The sequence below is a fragment of the Cervus canadensis genome, chromosome 33 (assembly GCF_019320065.1).
Source record: "Cervus canadensis isolate Bull #8, Minnesota chromosome 33, ASM1932006v1, whole genome shotgun sequence".
Taxonomy (NCBI): domain Eukaryota; kingdom Metazoa; phylum Chordata; class Mammalia; order Artiodactyla; family Cervidae; genus Cervus; species Cervus canadensis.
This window is the reverse complement of record NC_057418.1, coordinates 25,782,886-25,803,768: the sequence shown is the minus strand read 5'-3', so window position 1 is coordinate 25,803,768 and position 20,883 is coordinate 25,782,886. Positions and strand designations below refer to the sequence as shown.

At 38.7% G+C, this 20,883-nt stretch overlaps 1 protein-coding gene across 5 annotated transcripts in view; it reads left to right on the top strand.

Moving 5' to 3' along the window:
- IPCEF1 (interaction protein for cytohesin exchange factors 1) overlaps positions 1–20,883 on the top strand; it is a 200,583-nt gene that overhangs the window by 156,580 nt on the left and 23,120 nt on the right. For all 5 annotated transcript variants that reach the window (XM_043456871.1, XM_043456876.1, XM_043456874.1 and 2 more), the window contains 4 exons: positions 3,777–3,850; positions 5,287–5,358; positions 12,258–12,316; positions 13,627–13,715. In XM_043456871.1, the coding sequence (XP_043312806.1) occupies positions 3,777–3,850; positions 5,287–5,358; positions 12,258–12,316; positions 13,627–13,715 (294 nt within the window). The remainder of the gene's footprint in view (positions 1–3,776; positions 3,851–5,286; positions 5,359–12,257; positions 12,317–13,626; positions 13,716–20,883) is intronic.

Here is a 20,883-nt window from a genome sequence, read left to right as displayed (position 1 = left end):
GATGGCCTTCTTGTACTGATAGCAGGTTATCTAGCGAGTAATAATGCTATAAATTTGGTATCAATTCTAATTCAGCTCAAGAGAAGTATTTTTTCTGTGTTTTAATTTTTTCATTTACTTTTGGTTGAGTAAGGGATAGGGACACTAGAAAAGATGAAACTGTATAATTGTGAAAGTGAAAAAGTGAAAGTGTTAGCTGCTCAGTCAAGTCTGACTCTGTGATACCATGGACTGTAGCTCTCCAGGCTCCTCTGTCCATGGGATTCTCCAGGCAAGAATACTGAAGTGGGTAGCCATGCCCTTCTCCAGAGAAGATGAAACTGTACAATTAATCATGGCGTAATTGTGAAAGGCCTTTTATACTCTGCTTAAACACTTAAGGAAATGGCAACCCACTCCAGTAATCTTGCCTGGAAAATCCCATGGATGGAGGAGCCTGGTAGGTTACAGTCCATTGGGTTCAAAGAGCCAGACATGACTGAGTGACTTCACTTTAAACACTTAGACATTCTCCAAGAGCAACTGGGAACCAAGCAAGATTTTAATGAAAGAAGAGGTTTGTGGAGTGAAGATTTGCTGTGATTGTGATTTGGACACTAAATCAGAGGGAAAAACAGAGCTATGGAGAGGGATAAGGGTTAATGGTTTAGAGGACTTCTGCAGTAATTCAGGTGAAAGTTCATGGTGGTCTGAAGGAGGTGTGGGTAACAGAAGCTTTGAAGAGCTGTGGCAGATAGAGCAATGTTACAACTTAGTGGTTACTTGCACAGATGCTGAGAAGGAGATTGAAGTGTCAAAGATGTCTCCCATATTTCCTATTTTTGGACAACTGGATAGAAAGTGACATCATTCACTTCAGAGGAGAACACAAGAGAAAGAGAAGCAGGCATTTCATGGAGTGAGATGATGAGTTTGGTCTTGGATTTGTCACTCTTGGGGAGAATCTTAGTCAGTTTGTGATGCCACATAGCAAAATACCATAGTCTGCATGGCTTAAACAACAAACATTTGTTCATCAGAGTTCTGGAGCCTGGGAAGTCCAAGATCAAGTTCTGGTGGATTCCACACCTGATGAGAGGTTTCTTTCTGGTTGGAAGACAGCTGCTTTCTTGCCATATGTTTAGATGGAGGAGGCATGGGGAAGAGCGGGAAAGCACTGGTGTCTTCATCTTTTTATGAGGACACTAATTCCATCATAGGAGTTTCACCCTTAGTACTTCACCTAAACCAAACTACTTCCCCAAGACCTCACTTCGAATACCATCATGTTAGGGTTTAGGGCTTCAAAATATGAATTTGGGATGTGGGGGAGCACAAATATTGGGTCCATGACAGGGAGCCTGTGGAATACTCATTGAATAGGTACATGAGGCAGTGGAATCTTGGGATGAGTGCACTAGGATTGAAAGGAGTTTGCGGGTATAGGTTTTAGATACGTATGTACAAATGTGGTTATACATGCTGCCGTGCAAGTGTGTGTGATCCCCTGTGGAAGGTATTGGAATGAGAAGAGAGTGAGTTTGTACTTAGGAATCTGGGGCATAAGAAACAGAGGGGGAAAGAAGACCCTATGAAAGAAAGCAAGGAGCAGTTAAATGGGGAAGAGGGGGAGGCTGAAGAAAGGCATTGTCAGGAAAGAGACATTTCAGAGGGAGGGAGTGGGCTCTAGTGTCAGTTTCCAGAGTTCAATTAAGTGAGGGCTAAAAAGGGTACCGGGGATTTAGCAACATGAAAATCATTGTGGTTCTTGGTAACAACTCTTTCTGTGGACTAGTGGGTGTAGAAATCAGTGAAGGTAGGAAATAGAAACAAATGGTGAATATAAATTGTTTTATTCTTTCTAAAGTAATTGTAGGAATTTACATTAAAATACCCTAGTCCAACATAGCATTTTTTTATTGAGATAAAATTCACATGAGACTGTTGTTTAGTTGCTAAGTCAGGTCCAACTCTTTGTGACCCCATGGACTGGTGCCTACCAGGCTCCTCTGTCTGTGGGATTTTTCAGGCAAGAATACTGGAGTGGGTTGCCATTTCCTTCTCCAGAGGATCTTCCCAACCCAGGGACTGAACCCACATCTCCTGGACTTAACTGGACTGCCAGGGAAGTCTCAGACTCATTTATGTTTAATGTTGTGGACTGTATTTCTCTGTTCAGAGACACTAGTGTAGATGGGAGATTTGAGTTCTATCTGTCACAAGCAATCTAGCCTCCTGTGGTTCCGTTAAATTTTATTCATAAAGACTAAGAAATGTTTTAGAGGCAGAGCAATGATTACATTCCCTGTAAAAATTTTTGCTATTTTTTAATCTTTTATATTGAAGTCACATAGTTTTTATATAAAATTTTCATAATGAATCAGATACAGTACAAAACTCATTAGATTTTACATAATGGTTGGAATAAATTAGGTTAAGTTGCTGAGCTGCCCAACATCTTTTATTATTTGTTGAGAAGATTTCCTTTTTTTTTTTAAATTTTTTTTATTAGTTGGAGGCTAATTACTTCACAACATTTCAGTGGGTCTTGTCATACATTGATATGAATCAGCCATAGATTTACACTTATTCCCCATCCCGATCCCCCCTCCCACCTCCCTCTCCACCCGATTCCTCTGGGTCTTCCCAGTGCACCAGGCCGGAGCACTTGTCTCATGCATCCCACCTGGGCTGGTGATCTGTTTCACCATAGATAGTATACATGCTGTTCTTTTGAAACATCCCACCCTCACCTTCTCCCACAGAGTTCAAAAGTCTGTTCTGTATTTCTGTGTCTCTTTTTCTGTTTTGCATATAAGGTTATCGTTACCATCTTTCTAAATTCCATATATATGTGTTAGTATGCTGTAATGTTTTTTATCTTTCTGGCTTTGAGAAGATTTTTAAAATTTATATTTGAAACCCTGACATGAACTTTTAAAAAAAACACATTTTATTTTGTATTGGGTATAACCGATTAACAATGTTGTGGTAGTTTCAGGTGCAGAGCAGAGCACCTCAGCCATCCATATACATGTATCCATTCTCCCCTAAGTGGTGTTTTAAAGTGGCATTCACTTTATGTCCTTAAAAGTGTCATTTTCCTGTGCACTCCTTCCTTTATAGAAAGAATTGATTATGGAACTGAGATTTTCCAAGACATGGCTCTGTGATTTAACCCTCTGGGAACTTACTAAACTTGAGAGGAAAACAATATTTGTTGAGGATCTGTTAAGTGTTTTATTTTTCCGAGCTTATTTAAATCCTATAACAACCAGTAAGTGGTGGATCCCTGATATGAACCTCAATTTTAATGAACTCCAAAGTCAGGCCTCTGTTCCTCATGTAATAGGGCATGCTGTTAATGACCATGTCTGTGATGCTAATTAGGTTCCATCTTAGATACTTGGGGCTCACTAGAGAAGTAGGATGAGAAAGATGCTGAAGATGGCCATGGGCTCAAGAGGATGTGGAGCTCTGATCAGCTAGCCCTGATGTTTTCTAGGAAGATAGACAAGAAGGGGTTGGTTGGGTCCTACTTGTGCCACACGTTGGCTGCCCTAAACTGTGTCATGTTACTTCTCAGAGAAGATTCTGGATGCTTTGTCAGAAGAATATTAATTTCTCTTATAAAATGTATGTCTGGGAGAAGTCCAGTGCTGATTCAGAGAAGTTTGAATCAGCAACTTGATCCTCCTCCATTTCACTTATTCTGTCTCTGTTCAACATATGATCTCAATAAACAAACTGCTCGGATTGATGCATTTATTCCTATTTGTGGTGTGTGTTTATTTCAGGCAGAAAAAGCCGACGGATTTGTTAACCTGCCTGATTTCACTGTAGAGAAAGCGTCTGAATGCAAGAAAAAGCAGTAAGTTGTCTATCATTTTCCACAAAATAATGGGGCCAGGATAACAGCCTTTTTATAAGTTCCTCAGGTGATATGGTGATTTGGAAGTTCATGATGGTGATATTCAAATGTCTAAAAATTTTGACTTTATGGTTTGGTACACCAAACAGTAATAGAAGCTTTTAACCTCTTGTTTTCTGGAATTTCACTTTGTGAAGCAGATGGATCTTAAAACCCCACGGAGCCCTGGCAGGCCATGCTGCTAATGACCATGTCCATGATCCAATGAGAAACGAGCCGCCATCCAGGCCTGGCAGGGTGATCAGATGTCAAGGATGTGTCCTTGTAAAGAGAATGGCTAGTTAAATAGGACTCAAAGGAGCAGCAGATATGCTATGAGACCAGTTTCTTTTTCTTAGTTCATGAAATTGTCAGTAGCATTCTGAAATTGAATTCTCTGAGCTGTCTTAGACTTGGGGATTGCACCCAGATATACTTAAAGTTTAAGAGATTTGACAACCAACAGAAGCCAGAGTCCCCAGCCTAGACCAACTCTCCAGACTCCCAGTTAAGTGCTCTTCCTATAACAGGATCCATCTTCATTTAGTATATGTGTCTTTTTCATCTTTTACTTATTCTTTTGTTCTGCTTTTGACATCATTTCCTGTTTTGTTAGAAAAGGGCAGTTCCCTATTGACCTGTGTTTCTAGTAGCAGCAACTGATGATTTAAAAAAAAAAAATTAACCCGTTGTGAGCTTTAAGTCTGTGCCATTGTGATGTAGCTGCATCAGAAAGTACCTAGTGATACATGAGGTTGCATCTATTCTTGTGGTTCTGACCAAGCTGGTCATGTGCAAAAACTCGGGTCCACACTGCAGGACTTCCTGTCTAAATGGTAAAGAGGAAACACTTTGTTATCTTCAATGTTTTATACTTTTCCTTTAAACTCAAAAATCTGCCTTGTAGTTTTTCTTTGCTAATAGAGGATAGCTTGCTTAATGTTTTTGATGTGTTGTCACAGTGTAGAAATTTTATACCTAATTGTTTTTCTATAAATGCAGTTATTGTATCTGAATTTAAATACTTTGCTTGATGGAGTTGATCTGGGTACTGTGAAGTTGCACATCTACCACTTTATATTTCAGTTTATTGCCTCTATAACAAGCGGCAATTGAAAATAAAAGAATATGTCCATATGTTTTAAGTAGAGACTATTGATTAGTCAAGACTAAGTCCTGGTCTGAATGTCCTGACGTGATGAATTCACCCTCTGCTCCCTACATGTAATAGAGATTAGACAATAGACGTTTAATGTAATTAAAAATTCTGTTTTTGTAAATTAACAAAGAAAGCAGATGAACTTGCCATACGTATATTTGACTGTTTTACTTTTGACTGCATTGTTGACTGCGCTAGTTTCTAACTTCTCATGTGTTTGTGCTCTTCCCCTTCCAAGTGCTTTTAAGATCAGTCATCCACAGATCAAGACCTTTTATTTTGCTGCTGAGAATGTGCAGGAGATGAACCTGTAAGTAGAGAAAAATCACTCGATATAATCTTTATAGGATTCGATTATTTTGGTTAAGTGTCTGAATTTTAAGCATATGTGCTCATCAGTTATTGTTTTATTTGTTTCTGCTGCTTTACGGCCTAATCTCCTTAGTGGTTATAAAGTCTTTCTGCTTTCTTTCCTAGTATTTGGAAACATTTTGGAGCACTACACAGGTCAAAATGGCTGTTTTAGGAAGAAGTAATAAGGTTCTTCTAAGGGAAGCTCTCAGACACTAAACTGAGAAAGGAATAGACAGAAGACAGTGTAAGAAAATGTGAAAATGAGAATTAGCATCACAGGGAGAAAAGCCTGAAAGAATCGTGTTACAGGTCCCACAGCTTTCAGAATTCTACATGGGAACTGTCTGTGCAGGACTTCGTGTGCACTGTGTGATTGTCACGGTGACTCATGTGTATCATCTCTCCATGTTCTATCCTGGACATTTTGCAGCACGTCTTTGTTCAGAGTACCTCTAATATAAAAATGTATATCACTAACTCCATTTCCTGTTTCCTCGGGTTAAGTAAGTAGAATATCCTGGTAGAGGATTGCCTGCCTTGCAATATCCCCTGCTGGTTTAGATTACTGTGTGATCCCAATGGGTCTTATTTGAATGAAACTATATATATTTGAGGTGCTTGTGGCATTGGAGGGCATTTTGTTTAATTAAGTCCTGTTCTCAGAATTGTCAATATTTCATTGCTTTCAGTTAATTAATTAACAATATATCTATGGATTACCTATGATGTACTCCCTTGTAATAGATCCTGGGCATTAAAAATGAAGAATACAGATTTAATATCTCCATTCATAGAGCTTATGGTTTAATCTATTTTTTAATAGATTTATATTTTTGTATCTAATTATATCTATTAATTTATTTAGACATAATGACTTTATCCATTTACTCTCTGTAATGTCTTTTTTGCCTGTTGCTCTAGAAGCTTAAAGAAAAAAAAACTACTTTTCACTAAGCATGCATGAGCAAGAGTACACACACACATGCACACACACACACACACACACAGCACCTTACTCTGTATCCCCACAGAAGCCCTTTGTCACTAGAATCATTCTCATCTGTTCCCTACATTTACCTTCCCATTACAAACCTTCAAATGAGGGCAGAATGGCTTTTTAGCACAAAGTAAGGAAACCCTGTATTAGAAATAACAAAGCAACGTATTGACAATCAAGTCTTCCAAACAAGTCTTTTATTTACTTGGACAAAGGGAGAAATAGTTTCTATCCTCTTTTGATTTTAGCTTTTCTCTCTGGCTTTCTCAAGCATCTGAAAGAAATAGGAGCAGATACACAAAAGGAGGATGAGATGGTTAGATAGCATCACTGACTCAATGGACATGAATTTGAACAAACTCCGAGAGACAGTGCAGAACAGGGAAGCCTGGCGTGCTGTAGCCCGGCGTCACGAAAAGTCAGATATGACTTAGAAGACTGAACAACAACATAAAAGGAGAAGATAGAAAACTTGACAGTCAAAGTTCTTTATTTCTCATTTTATTTGCGTTGGTAACTCTAAATCCTATTGATTAGCAAGGTCTCAGTTCAGTTCAGTCGCTCAGTCGTGTCCGACTCTTTGCGACCCCATGGACGGCAGCATGCCAGGCCTCCCTGTCCATCACCAACTCCCAGAGTCCACCCAAACCCATGTCCATTGAGTCAGTGATGCCATCCAACCATCTCATCCTCTGTCATCTCCTTCTCCTCCTGTCCTCAATCTTTCCCAGCATCAGGGTCATTTCAAATGAGTCAATTCTTTGCATCAGGTGGCAAAGTATTGAAGTTTCAACTTCAGCATCAGTCCTTCCAATGAACACCCAGGACTGATCTCCTTTAGGATGGACTGCATTCTTTGTGGAGTTATTTCTACACTGATCTCCAGTAGCATATTGGGCACTTACCAACCTGGGGAGTTCCTCTTTCAGTGTCTTATACTTTTGCCTTTTCATGCTGTTCATAGGGTTCTCAAGGCAAGAATACTGAAGTGGTTTGCCATTCCCTTCTCCAGTGGACCATGTTTTGCCAGAACTCTCCACCATGACCCGTCCGTCTTGGGTGGCCCTACATGGCATGGCTCATAGTTTCATTGAGTTAGACAAGGCTGTGGTCTGTGTGATCAGATTGGTTAGTTTTCTGTGATTATGGTTTTCAGTCTGTCTGCCCTCTGATGGTGAAGGATAAGAGGCTTATGGACGCTTCCTGATGAGAGCAGCAAGGTCTAGATGTGTGGAAAACTTAATGTCTTGCCCAGAGAGTGTCAGTCTGGAGCCGAACCATACATCAGTCTCAAGTGGTCCTTTCTAAATGGTGTGTGTGTGTGTGTGTGTGTGTGTGTGTGTGTTAGTTGCTCAGGGGTGTCTGACTCTTTGTGACCCCGTGGACTGTAACCCACCAGGCTCCTCTGGCCACGGAATTCTCCAGGCAAGAATACTGAAGTGGGTAGCCATTCCCTTCTCCAGTGAGTCTTCCTGACTCAGGGATCAAACCCAGGTCTCTTGCATTGCAGTTGGACTCCTTACCTTCCCTTGCAACCCCATGGACGGCAGCACGCCAGGCCTCCCTGTCCATCACCAACTCCCGGAGTCCACCCAAACCCATGTCCATCGAGTCAGTGATGCCATCCAACCATCTCATCCTCTGTCATCTCCTTCTCCTCTTGTCCTCAATCTTTCCCAGCATCAGGGTCATTTCAAATGAGTCAGTTCAAATGAGGTAAGGAGCCTCGAGGGAAGCCCTTTTTAAGCTTTGCTGGTGGTGAAATAGAGCTGCCCCTCAGCCACCTCTCCCCACCCCCGTGGGCTCCTGCCAGTACCTCGCTTCTCCCACGAACTTCCTGTATCTCCAGGTTTCTTCCAGTCTGTATCCTTTCTGTTCATCCCAGGGCTGGTTCTTTCAAAGTAGTTCTGTTCACTCCAACAAGGGGAAAGTAAGACTGACTTTACCAGGGAAACGACTGCAGAGTCTTTTGTCACCTAGAGAATTTCTCTACCTACGTGGTGAAACCACATTTTAAACCAGTAACAGGGTGAGACCCTTACAAGATTATCTGAAGCTCTTCTATTTCAGGCAAATCTGCTCTCTCAATCACACATCAGAGCCCTTTAGCTCTTGCTCACCCACTATTCAAGTTTTGCTTCCCTATCTGGACCATTCATCTTCACTTTCACGTTTTCCCTTTGCAGTAATCCCCAGTTATATGAGCATTAGCTACATACTCTGCCTATTTGACTATTACGTCTAAGCCTTTCACAGTTATCAAAGCCAGGGTCTTAGGGCCTTTCTATGTTGTGAAGATCTGTGTTACTTGAGATTATTTTAGCGTTTATCTTTCCAGTTTACAAATAAGATTATAAATTGAAATTTAAGTGTGAGGTGTCCTGGCTCCTTATTTTTGAATCAGTGACCTTTATACACAAAAATTGTCTAGCTAGCCACTCATAAGTAAATGGCCCATTTTGTCAATGCCCGAATGTACCATTATGTTTCATTTATAATATCATTATTAAGCTTTGTTATTCTGAAGATGATTTTTTCTAGTAGCTAACAATGCAGAATCCCTTTGGGATTGCCAGTTAACCTCCTCCTTCTCCCACAAGCCTAAGCAGAGGATGTTTAAAGATTTGCTCTGCAGTAGCCACTGAAGAACTTCCTTTCTTACTGATGAGGCGTGTTGGAGCCAGGACATAATGCCTCTGGGTATTAGTGAGGCGAAGAGGTGCTAGGGAACAAGGGAGTGATATTTGGAGAGACGGGGCCTGTTTTAGAAGATCCCCTCTTTGAGAAGCTGCCTTTTTGGGTGGTGACGTTTCTCATGAAGGAAAAGGTAATTAAGTTTAAGAAATGCTGTGTGTTCTGCAGGGACCCTCAATTTACAAGTGCAGGGGTGAGTAATTAAGGGTAATGTAAAAGTTGGTTTCTAAACAAAGGCTGGTGGTAGCTGCCTTTCTCACGCAGTGTTTGTGGGAAGAATGTTCTCATTTTGTACATCAATTTCTTAACACTTGTGCTTCTTCAACGCACACATTCATAGCAAGTTAACATACAACAAACTCCCAGGAAACATCTGTCGTCTTCTTTTACATAAATATAAGTCTTTTTGCATCTATCTATTTAGCTACAAATAGAAAGTTTTCTACTGCCTAGATATTTAAAAAAAAAAGTTCTTAGCAAAGATGGTACTCTAAGCCTGTGCGTTCTAGAAAGAAAGCAAACAAGATTCTGAACAATCTTGAGTTTTGCCAGCAAGTAACTGATGGTGTCAATTAAAGGGAGAAGAGTTTTGAGTGAGGGCTGAAAGGAATCTTTTCTTTACTGCCAGTATTCTTCTGCACATTTCTGGAAAGGAACTTAGGAATGTCTTTTCTTGATTCAGGCATTCTCAATTCATCAATTTTTTTTTTTTTTGTATTGATATGTTAAAAAAATTTGTCTATTTCATTTTGAGATGCTTTTTTTGGGGGGAGAGAGTCAAATGCAATTACAAAATTATGAAATCAGGAATAAACTAGGAATTAGTTAGCCATTAAATTCACTGTGCTTTGCCTGATCAGTTTTTAAAAATGTATTTTTAAGCATTTTAGTTGAGTAATGTGTAAAATATATTCTTAAAAAAAAAAAAATATATTCTTGTAAAAAAAATCTTGTAATACAGAAGTGTGTAAAATGAAAAACCTCCCAAGCCATTTTTCACAATATGACTATATCCTCTCTGATGCTTTTCTTTGCAAATCAAGTCATGCACATAGTTTTAGAAGCACATTGATGACATGTATACACTACTATGTATAAGTAGGTAACTGTTGAGAACCTACTGTATAGTACAGGGAACTCTATTCAGTGATCTCTGGTGGCCTAAATGGGAAGGAAATACAAAAAAAAGAGGGGATATGTGTCTCTGTATAGCTGATTCACTTTGCTATACAGCAGAAACCAACAGAACATTGTAAAGCAATTGCAATAAAAATTAATTTAAAAAGCACATTGAATCAGGATAAACACTTTGTTTTGTATCTGCTTTTTTTACTTAACACTATGTTAGGATTTTTCCAGATCTTGACAAGGCTCCCTCACCCAACCTCTGTCTTTTTATTTGTTTCTTTATAACATGGTACTGATGGAATTGGTACCATACTTCATCCATTTTTCTGTTAATGGACACTTCTATTGTATCAGTTTTTTTTTTTTTTTGTCATTGCAATCCTATCGAATTAATATTCTTCCACATTTCTTATATATTTGAAGATGTGTTTTGAAGGATAGATATTTAGAATTAGAATTATTTGGTGAAGGGGAATGAATATTTATATTTTGAATAGTATCATCAAATTAACTGCTTAATATTGACTATACCAGTTTTTCAGGGTCAACTCAACAAAGGATGAGACTGTTTCTCTTAAAATCTAGAAGTTAGCAAAATTTAAAAATTTTGCCAGTCTCATGGTGAACATTTGCTTGTGCTTGAATATGCATTTTATAAAATATTGAGGCTGAGAATTTTCCCCTATATTTATTAGCCATTTGTAGTTTTTTTTTGTAATTTTCCGTTTCTTTGTTTTGTTTATTTTGCGATCGAGTCTTGATGAACGTTTTTCAGTTCCTCTGGCATGATCTGGGCTTGGGTGTTGGTCTAGTTTTAAGTGGCCACTAGAGACACGTGTTTATCATGATTCAAAAGGGGACTTCCTAAATGAGGCTGAAATTCATCTTCCTTCTTATAGAAAGTTCTATTTTATTTTTAAAATAAAATTTACTTTGTATTTCCTATTAAAAAATTATCTAGACCATGGCAGGTTGAGGGCTGGGTAAAGATTCCTAATTTGTTGACAATTGCTGACTTGGGAATATGCAGTGTTTATGCTTTGGTGGGGGTGTAGCTGGATGGTTTATGGTTTATTGGACTAGCAAAAATAAAACATATGTAAGTCAATAAGTGCATAGCATTATTATTGTCATTTTGTTGATAGTTGACTTAGGCTACTTATGTTTCAAAGAAAGATGAATATGTATTATGGAATATTTTTTTAAAATAAGGAAAAGTGGAAAGAAATGGAAAATAGGTCATTTAGATTATCACTGTCCCAAAATAGTATTTTTCCTTTAAATAGGTTATATAGCTAGGAACATATGAAATAGATACATTTTATGTCTTTTAAAAATTTGTGTATTAAAATAAATTTCTAACTGAACCCTTGGCCTGAAGTCATAAGCCATATTTGCATTCCTTCAGGTTTGTCTAGTTCTATTTTTGTTATGGATGTGTAGTTGAAATTCATTGCCAATAAAATGGTAAGTCAGTGGAAGATGAGACAGTGTCAATTTTACCTTACATAAAATTTTTCAAGGAATTGAAAATTTCCCTAGCTTAGGAATAACTGTGAAACTCTGGCCAGATCTTTTTCCTTATTGATATAAAGATCATGGTTTAAAAATAGATCATCATCACTTTTTGTGAAGTAAGCTTACATTTTAAGAATTAAAGAGATAGAACTTTAAAGGTCAAGTTATGAAATTCATTTTGATGGTTGTGAAAGAATTTCAAATATGCAATTACAAAGCATATATTTATTTGTATATTTAGAGTATCTAATGTAGTTACCCACTTTAACTAGCTGTATAGTGGGCCACCTCATATCTTATCATATTACTTACGATATGGACTATAGTGTGAAACCAGTGGTCTTAGGTTTCCATAAACATATTTAGGCTGTTTCTGAAAACATTTACACTGATATAGCACATGACTTAATTTCATTATGAAGTCTGGTACAAGACCTTCCTCTAGTGTCTAGGATAAGGGTGAATAGGTGAGGGACCAATCTCCCTGGTCAAACATCTATTTTCTATTTGAATTTTAGGTGGTTAAACAAATTGGGATTAGCTGAAATCCACCCTGAATCCACTTCAAAGGATGAAGGTATGTTCTGTTTTCAATTTCTGAAAATTTAGCAGCGATCTTAGAATAGGGTGAAAATACAATGTCAAGTTCTATGTAGAGCCTTGTTCTAATGAAACATATTTTGTTATTTAAAATTATCTGAAAATATGTAGAGACAGACATAGTCACACTGTCTCACCAACATGGAATAGAGCCTCCCAGGCTGGCTAAGAATGCTTTTCACACTTCACCCACACGTTAGCAGCTGTGGGCTTCATGGAGATCGCAGTCAATTGCCAATGCAAATGTTTTATTGTCCCACTTACTGAATTCTTACTCATCGGTGTGATCTTGTCATGATCTAGACAGATAACTTTCAGCCCACTGTTTCCTCTCTGATATTTTAGTATTTTCACCAGGTGTGTGCCAAGACTAATTACCCTAAGTTTGCACCAGGAGCCTGAAAGTCAGCCTGGGATAAAGGCCATCTTTTTAGTTCAGTCTATAGCTTTCAGTGTTCAAAAGCTCCAGGAGTCTAACTCTTCTTATTGATGCGATTGCTCCTTAATATTGAGAAGAAAGATGTCTGTAGATGTGTCAGGGTCACAGAGTTGACACTATTTCTGAAATTCTCAGACCACATAAAACTCAGGATTTAGAAGTAGGGAGTTATTTCTTTGGAGAACAAATCATAAAATCTTAAATTTAGAAATGGAAAAGTGGCAACTTGTTTTAGAATAAAGAAGTATAATAGGATACTGTGAAATCAGTGTCCTAACCATCTCCTTGGTCCTCTTTTTCATGAAATAAATTCTCATGGTATATTTGCAGTACTTTATAGATTGTGAGCACAAAAATAACTACACAAAACCCTCTTCCTTATCCTGTTATGTAAGGCCTTCTGTGATGCGACATCAAGCCACCTTTCAGCTTTGTTTTCCACCCTGTCCCTTAGGGAACTCTGGGTACTTGGCGCCTGGAACGCGCATTATTCTGTGTGCATCACTGACGGTTTACTTATTCTGCCATTTTCAGCTCCTTAAGATTTCTCTGCTCAAAGTTAATCACTGCTGATTTTATACTCCCTTAGTGTATGACTCACACCTCTTTTGAGGAATTAGTTTTATTTTCCCTGAGCTATGATTAGTCCTCTTTCTGCCTAGTGGACACTCTTTGAGGGCAGAAACCCTAACAGAGAGAAACTCTTATGTATCAGGTAGCCCACTAGATGAGTACTTTCTGAATTGGATTGGAATTGCAATAGCCAGATGGAGAAGAACCTCTGCTCATGCATTATGGAATGAGTGATGACGGCGTTGAAACGTTCAGCATTTTCCTTTTTGTTCTAGAATGCTACAGTGAGAGTGAACAGGAAGATCCTGAAATAGCTGTCCAGACGCCACCCCTTCATCACTCTGCAGAGAGTCTCTCTCCTTCGGTAGGTACCAAATTAGCCTGTTGCTCATCGATCAAACGACATCATGTGGATGTCGTTCCTTTCAGCTGGGTAGAAACTACCTTGACTGATACATTTTTAGAGCAGGCTAAATAAAGGTATTGCCAAAGAGCAAGTGCAGTTCCCAGGATGCCATAGCAACCCATTGGTATGACAAATTTGGTGCATTTGTTTGTGACCCACAGATGTGTTGTGCCCAGAGGATTCTTGCTAACGTAGAGGGCTTCTAGGTAATAGGCCGATGCTTGCAAAGATTTATTTTATAACATTTATTTATACCCTACTTGTTCTCAGAAAGAATTAAAAATGCCTTTCCTAGGTGCAGGCCCTGTAGTGTTGTGAAATGAATGTAAAGGGGATGAAGGCAAGACCATGAAGAGAAATTTAGAATCAGAAAGAGAGCAGGAAGCCAGGAGTGGGGTTAGCGCATTCAATCTGCCTATAGAATGATTCGGTATGTTCACTCGAGAGCAGTCCAAGTTTGATTTGAAGCTTTGGAAGCATCAAAGTGTAAGTTCAGGTTATTGATGGATATTAAGACTATGAAAGTGAAAGTGTTAGTCACTCAGTCGTGTCCGACTCTTTGCGACACCATGGACTGTAGCCCACCAGGCTCCTCTGTCCATGGAATTCTTCAGGCAAGAATACTGGAGTGGGTTGCCATTTCCTTCTCCAGGGGATCTTCCAACCCAGGGATGGAACCCACGTCTCTTATGTCTCCAGCATTGGCAGGGGGATTCTTTACCACTAGTGCCGCCTGGGAAGCCCGCTGTAGCTTTATAGTATATGCCTTTTCCATTGTACCTTGACACTCGTTCATCCACAGACCCCAGTAAGGATAATTTCTCATAGGTTACAGCATCTCCTTTGCCGACCAGAACTCTTGTACCAGAATTTTCTGTTTTGTGTGATAAGGTTTTTAATCTTCATTTGCATTTTGCCAGTTTCTGGGTTAAAGGTGTTAATACATCTAAATAATGAGCTCTACTGCTTTTATCTGCTGTCAGTCGAGAATTATGGTCACATTTCGAATTTATTTGGCTAGCAGTCAAGACCATTGGAGAGGAAATGGCACCCCACTCCAGTACTCTTGCCTGGAGAATCCCAGGGACAGAGGAGTCTGGTGGGCTGCCGCCTATGGGGTGACTTAGCAGTAGCGGCAGCAGCAGTCAAGACCAGTAATAAATATTTGTTGAATGAATGTTTATTTAAAATTTCTATTAAATAGGATTAGCTAAAGTTAAGCAAGATATAAGTAAAATTAAATGTTGACTATGGTAAAATGTTGACCAGTTTTTGAACTAGACATACAATATAGCCTTTCTTAATATGTAAATAGCTTTCCCTTGATGTAGTCTGAATCCTCTTCTAAAGTCAGTTTTTGCATTTAGAAAAAATGAAATAAAAAATGAAATAGATGTGCCTTGTTGGCTTAAAAAATAGAAGCCTATATTTTTGTTTAGCTTCTTTCTTTGTCTCTTTCTCTCTGTGTCTCTCCTTCTCTATCTCATTTGAACTATTTTAGTTTTAAAATTTTGTGATTTTCAGTTTTATAAATGGCAAACTATATCACAGATTCAGTTCAGTTCAGTTCAGATGCTCAGTCGTGTCCGACTCTTTGCGACCCCGTGGACTGCAGCACGCCAGGCTTCCCTGTCCTTTACCATCTCCCAGAGTTTGTTCATATTCATGTCCATGCAGTCGGTGATGCTATCTAACCATCTCATCCTCTGCTGCCCCCTTCTCCTTTGGCCCTCAATCTTTCCCAGCTCTTTTCCAATGATTGGCTCTTTTCATCAGCTTCACCTTCAGCATCAGTTCTTCCAGGGAATATTCAGGGTTGATTTCCTTTAAGATTGACTGATTTGACCTCTTTGCTGTTCAAGTACTATTTAGGATTGTGGTTCTCAATAAATATTAAATGAATAAGCATATGCATGATAAAGTCGCTTCAGTCATGTCCGACTCTTTGCAACCCTATGGACCGTAGCCCACCAGGCTCCCCTGTCCTTGCTATTCTCCAGGCAAAAATACTGGAGTGGACTGCCACGCCCTCCTCCAGGGGATCTTCCCAACCCAGGAATCAAACTCTAATCTCTGGCAACTCCTGCATTGGCAGGTGGGTTCTTTACCACTGAACCACCTGGGAAGCCCAAATAAGCATATAAGCAGGATCAAGTTACCAGACAACACTTTTAAAAAATTAAACTTGGAGGGAAATTTGTAACAAATTTTTAATGAACTTTGAGCTTTTAAATCACTTTGTATCATATAAAATTAATGAGTTTGAATTATAATGAGGTCAGTTCTGAAATCATGGGTGGTGATTTTAACAAAGGATCTTCCCAAGTGAAACCTACAGAGTCCCATCTATCTTAAGCCTGCCAAAAAGCTCTCCATTTTTAATTTCTCTGTAAATAAATGGATGTCCTTTCCATTATCCATCCTGTGGGGCTGTCTCAAGAAGAATAGACATGAACAGATAAATCTCTTATTTACTCAAAGACCCGGTAATATTCCTTATGCTCTTTGTGAAATGTGGTTTCACCACTTAGAAGCATAAGTCGAAACTTGTCTGGTGCTGAAATCTTGTTGTTTATAGAAATCAAAATGATTAGACATAGAATTAAAATTTTAATTCAAGATTTTATCATTTTTGAAATAATTTTCCAGAATAGTAATTATTTTATACTCATAAATTCATTATTCCAAAATGAAAGTTCATTATCCCAAAATTTGAAAAAAAAAACAAGAACTTGGAAAAGATTTGGGTGTTTGCTTTTATTTTGTCTTGTTCTTTTGCCTAGGCTTATATAGCTCAGTCATGGCCAGCCTATGCCAGATTCAGCCAAAACAATGTTTGCTCCTGCTCTGTACAAACGTTACCATAATTTTAAAAATTTCATCTGTTTAAATAAAAAGCTTAAGTGTTATTTTAACCAAGTGTCTAGCATGTCTGCTTTTCAGAAACAAGAGAAAACAAAAACAAAATCTGCCTGGGATATATGTGAGCAGCAGCAACACATTCTGTTTCTAAGGAACTAACTGTTCAACATTTATCTATTTCTAATACATTCCTTCAGAAAAATAATGTTAGCCTTAATGGTCTTCCAGACAATGCTTAACTTAGAACTTTAAGGAATAACATTTGATTGACATTTGGAATAACATTCTAAACACTGCTCCCATTTCAGTGACCTAACTTAGTGGTCTCACATCCATCTTTTCATCTATTTGTATTGAAACAAGCATTCTCTGGGCTCCTACTGTAACATTTGGTAAGACTATTATATAAACTCAGCATTAAAAAAGCTAAGATCATGGCATCCTGTCCCATCACTTCGTGGCAGATAGAAGGGGAAAAAGTGGAAGGCGTGACAGATTTTATTTTCTTGGGCTCCAAAACCACTGCAGACGGTGACTGTAGCCATGAAATTAAAAGGTGCTTGCTCCTTGGAAGGAAACCTGTGACAAATCTAGACAGCACATTAAAAAGCACAGACATTACTTTGCTGACCATTAAGGACTTTGATGTTTTGAGTTCCTCAGCCTTGGGAGTTTTGAGCAGAGGAGTCATGTGATCAATGTCCATTTTAAAAGGACCACTCAGGCTACCATGTACGAGAGACTTGTGACATAGGGAGAAAGTCCAGAAGCAAAGAAATCTAAGGAAAAGTGTGCAGTCATCTAGTATGAGAAGTGAGGATTGGGGTCAGCGTGTAGTTGAGAGATGGAATGGTTGGATTTTGAACATGGTTCTAAGACCAATTGGTGGATCAGATATGAGAGAAACTGAGAAGATATTATCATCCCAGATTTATGCAGCTCATGGAAATTATTTTAACATCATAGTCCTTATATTTTAATGCTTTCAAGAAGTATAGTTCCTTTATATCTAAAAGATGGGGGGGCGGGAATCAACTAAAACAAATCAAGGAAGCAATAAGTAGAAACAAACTCTGCACATTGTGGCTCATTGGCCCGTGGCAGAGGAAGAGGTCAGAGATTAAACACAAAAAAGGGTAAAAACAGTTCTATAAATTCAAATTTAATCTTAGTAGGATAGTTCTTGCACAGTTGTTTACTAAAGGACACGATCTTTCATTGTGTGTACTATATATAATAATAGAAATGTTCGCAAGGGAGATAATATGGATGAAAAATCGGATGAAAAAATTTTGGATGAAAAATAAGTGGATTTAAAATTATTCATGCATTACTTTTGTATTTTCATGTACTTTGACTAATATTGCTTAAGATTTATATGCTGACTCACTCCTTTCTAATTACAGGCTTTTGGTGGCCATTTTAAACTTTTTTCGCTATGTCACGCTTGTGCTTTAGAAGCAATTCAAAGAAAAGAATTTTAGAGCTAATCAGCTTCTTAACTAAGCTTTTTCAATGATTAAAAATGTCTTATACAGAAAATGGGGAAAGAGTATCAATTATTTTATTTAATAAAGTGCATAGTTTCCTCATGAAAACTAAGATTTTAAAAATGTCCTTTATTTTCTCATTAAAAAATAAGATTTTAAAACCCAAATGTTCTCAAATAAATTAGATGGAATACAGTTATTAAGGGAGTAAGTGAAGTCACTCAGTCATGTCCGACTCTTTGTGACCCCATGGACTGTAGCCTACCAGGCTCTTCCATCCATGGAATTTTCCAGGCAAGAGTACTGGAGTGGGTTGCCATTTCCTTCTCCAATACAATCATTAACTGATAATAAATAAAATAATTATGTTTGAGATTGTGAAGACATTTGTGGGAATATTTGCATTGCAACCTGTAATCCTGGATCTTGGGATTAGGATAAATCATCCATAACACTTTACAGAGAATTTCAGGGTGCTCCTGAGTAAGAGACTGAACTTCTCTGGGCAGTTTTTTTACACACAGCTGGCTGTCTAGACCAGTCTTTGTAGCGTTGGATTATTTGTTGCTGTTTGGTCGCTAAGTCATGTCTGACTCTTTTGTGACTGCATGGATCATAGCCTGCCAGGCTCTGTCCATGATATTTCCCAGGGAAGAATGCTGGAGTGGTTGCCATTTCCTTCTCCAGGGGATCATCCCAACCCAGGGATCGAACCATATCTCTTGAGTCTCCTGCATTGACAGGCAAATTTTTTACCACTGAGCCAGCTGGGAAGCCCTTTTAGTTTATTACCAAGTACTAATTTATTAATGTCAGGCACAAATGCAAAAAAAATGGAGATGCAAAAATGATTAAAAACAGCCTTCTCTCAAGTAACTCACCAAAAAAAAGAGGAACAAATTGATCAGCAATTACAGTAATAGTTGACAAATAAAATGATATTCCACCTGATATGATAGAAGTAAGCATGGGAGAGAACCAGGCAAAGACGCCTGCCTCTCCCTGAGGCAACCAAAGAAGGCTTCCTGGAGGAGCCAGCCCTTGGATGGACACTTGAATGGTTGATAGAATGCACTGGGCTAAAAGTTCTCTGTTTGACTTGTAGTTATGGGTAGCTGGAGAGTCATAGAAATAATGAACCGAGTTTAGCACCACAGGCTTTGCAAAGCTCATTCCCACATTGATTCTCTGTGGCAGTACTCCAGGTAACTTTAGATTTGTGTCAATCTCTCTTTGAATGAAAATTCCCTCTGACCTGGTACATATCATCTTTTTCTCATTTGTTTGTCCTTCTTTCTAGTCCTTTTCTTAATCCCTTTTGCCCCTCACCCTTCTTTTCTCTGTTCAAAAATCAACTTTGTAAATGTTGCATGGCACTGGAAAAAATGGATTGGAAGCATTTGCTGTGTGTTTGAGGAGTACCACAAGAGAGTACATTTCCTAGAAATTTCTGGTGCTCGTTGACTATGTCCTTCCTCAGTCATTTAAGTGAAGTTTATGGGTTCAAAAAGGCTTATAAAAAGTGCTGCAGCAACAGCTTTTTGTACAAATGGCTCGTTTTGCTATAATCAAATTACAGTACTATCAGTGGGAGCAACAAGAAAATCTTGCGCTTGGTCTCTTTTCAGAAAAGGAAACTGATCACACTGAAGCCAAGTTTGACTAAAATAACTCACCATAGGGGACCATGTCAGCACTGGGCCTGAATGGGTATTTTTGATAATATTTATTCTTGTAGATCTTGTTAAAGAGTAAACAAGTCTTGGCATTTATTTGGACAGTTTGGTAGGGAGTGTATTAACTCCTTCAGATCACTAGGGTTTTCTTGTTTTTTTTTTTTTTTAGTGAATTGCAGATCTTGGATCTCCCAGTTAAGTGATCGAGGTGGTTGAAGGCAGCCAGTTTGAAAGCTCATTGACATTCCTGAAAGGAAAGTTTTCATGTCATGCCAAATATTTTGTTATTAGGAAGACGTGTGTGATGAGTTAGTATCTTCAGGCAGTTTAGTTCAGTCGCTCAGTCTGACTCTTTGTGACCCCATGGACTGTAGCACACCAGGCTTCCCTGTCCATCACCACTCTAGAGCTTGCTCAAACTCACATCCATCGAGGTGGTGATGCCATCCAACCATCTCATCCTCTCTCATCCCCTTCTCCTTCTGCCCTCAATTTTTCTCAGCATTAGGGTCTTTTCCAGTGAGTCAGTTCTTCACATCAGGTGGCCAAAGTATTGAAGCTTCAGCTTCAGCATCAGTCCTTTCAATGAATAGTGAGGACTGATTTCCTTTAGAATTGACTGGTTGGATCTCCTTGAAGTTCAAGGGACTCTCAAGAGTCTTCTCCGATACCACAGTTCAAAAGTATCAACTCTTCAGTGCTCAGCTTTTGTTGTGGTCCAATTCTCACATCCATACATGACTACTGGAAAAACCACAGTTTTGACTGGACAGACCTTTGTTGGCAAAGTGATGTCTCTTCTTTTTAATATGCTGTCTAGGTTGGTCATAGCTTTTCTTCCAAGCAGCAAGTGTCTTTGAATTTCATGGCTGCAGTCACCATCTGTAGTGATTTTGGAACCCAAGAAAATAAAGTCTGTCACTGTTTCCCCATCTATTTGCTATGAAATGATGGGACTGGATGCCATGATCTTAGTTTTTTGAATGTTGAGCTTTAAGCCAGTTTTTTCACTTAGTATCTTAACTAGATGCTTTAGTGCCATGGCTCAGTGGGTAAAGAATCCACCTGCAATGCAGGAGTCACAGGAGACACAGGTTC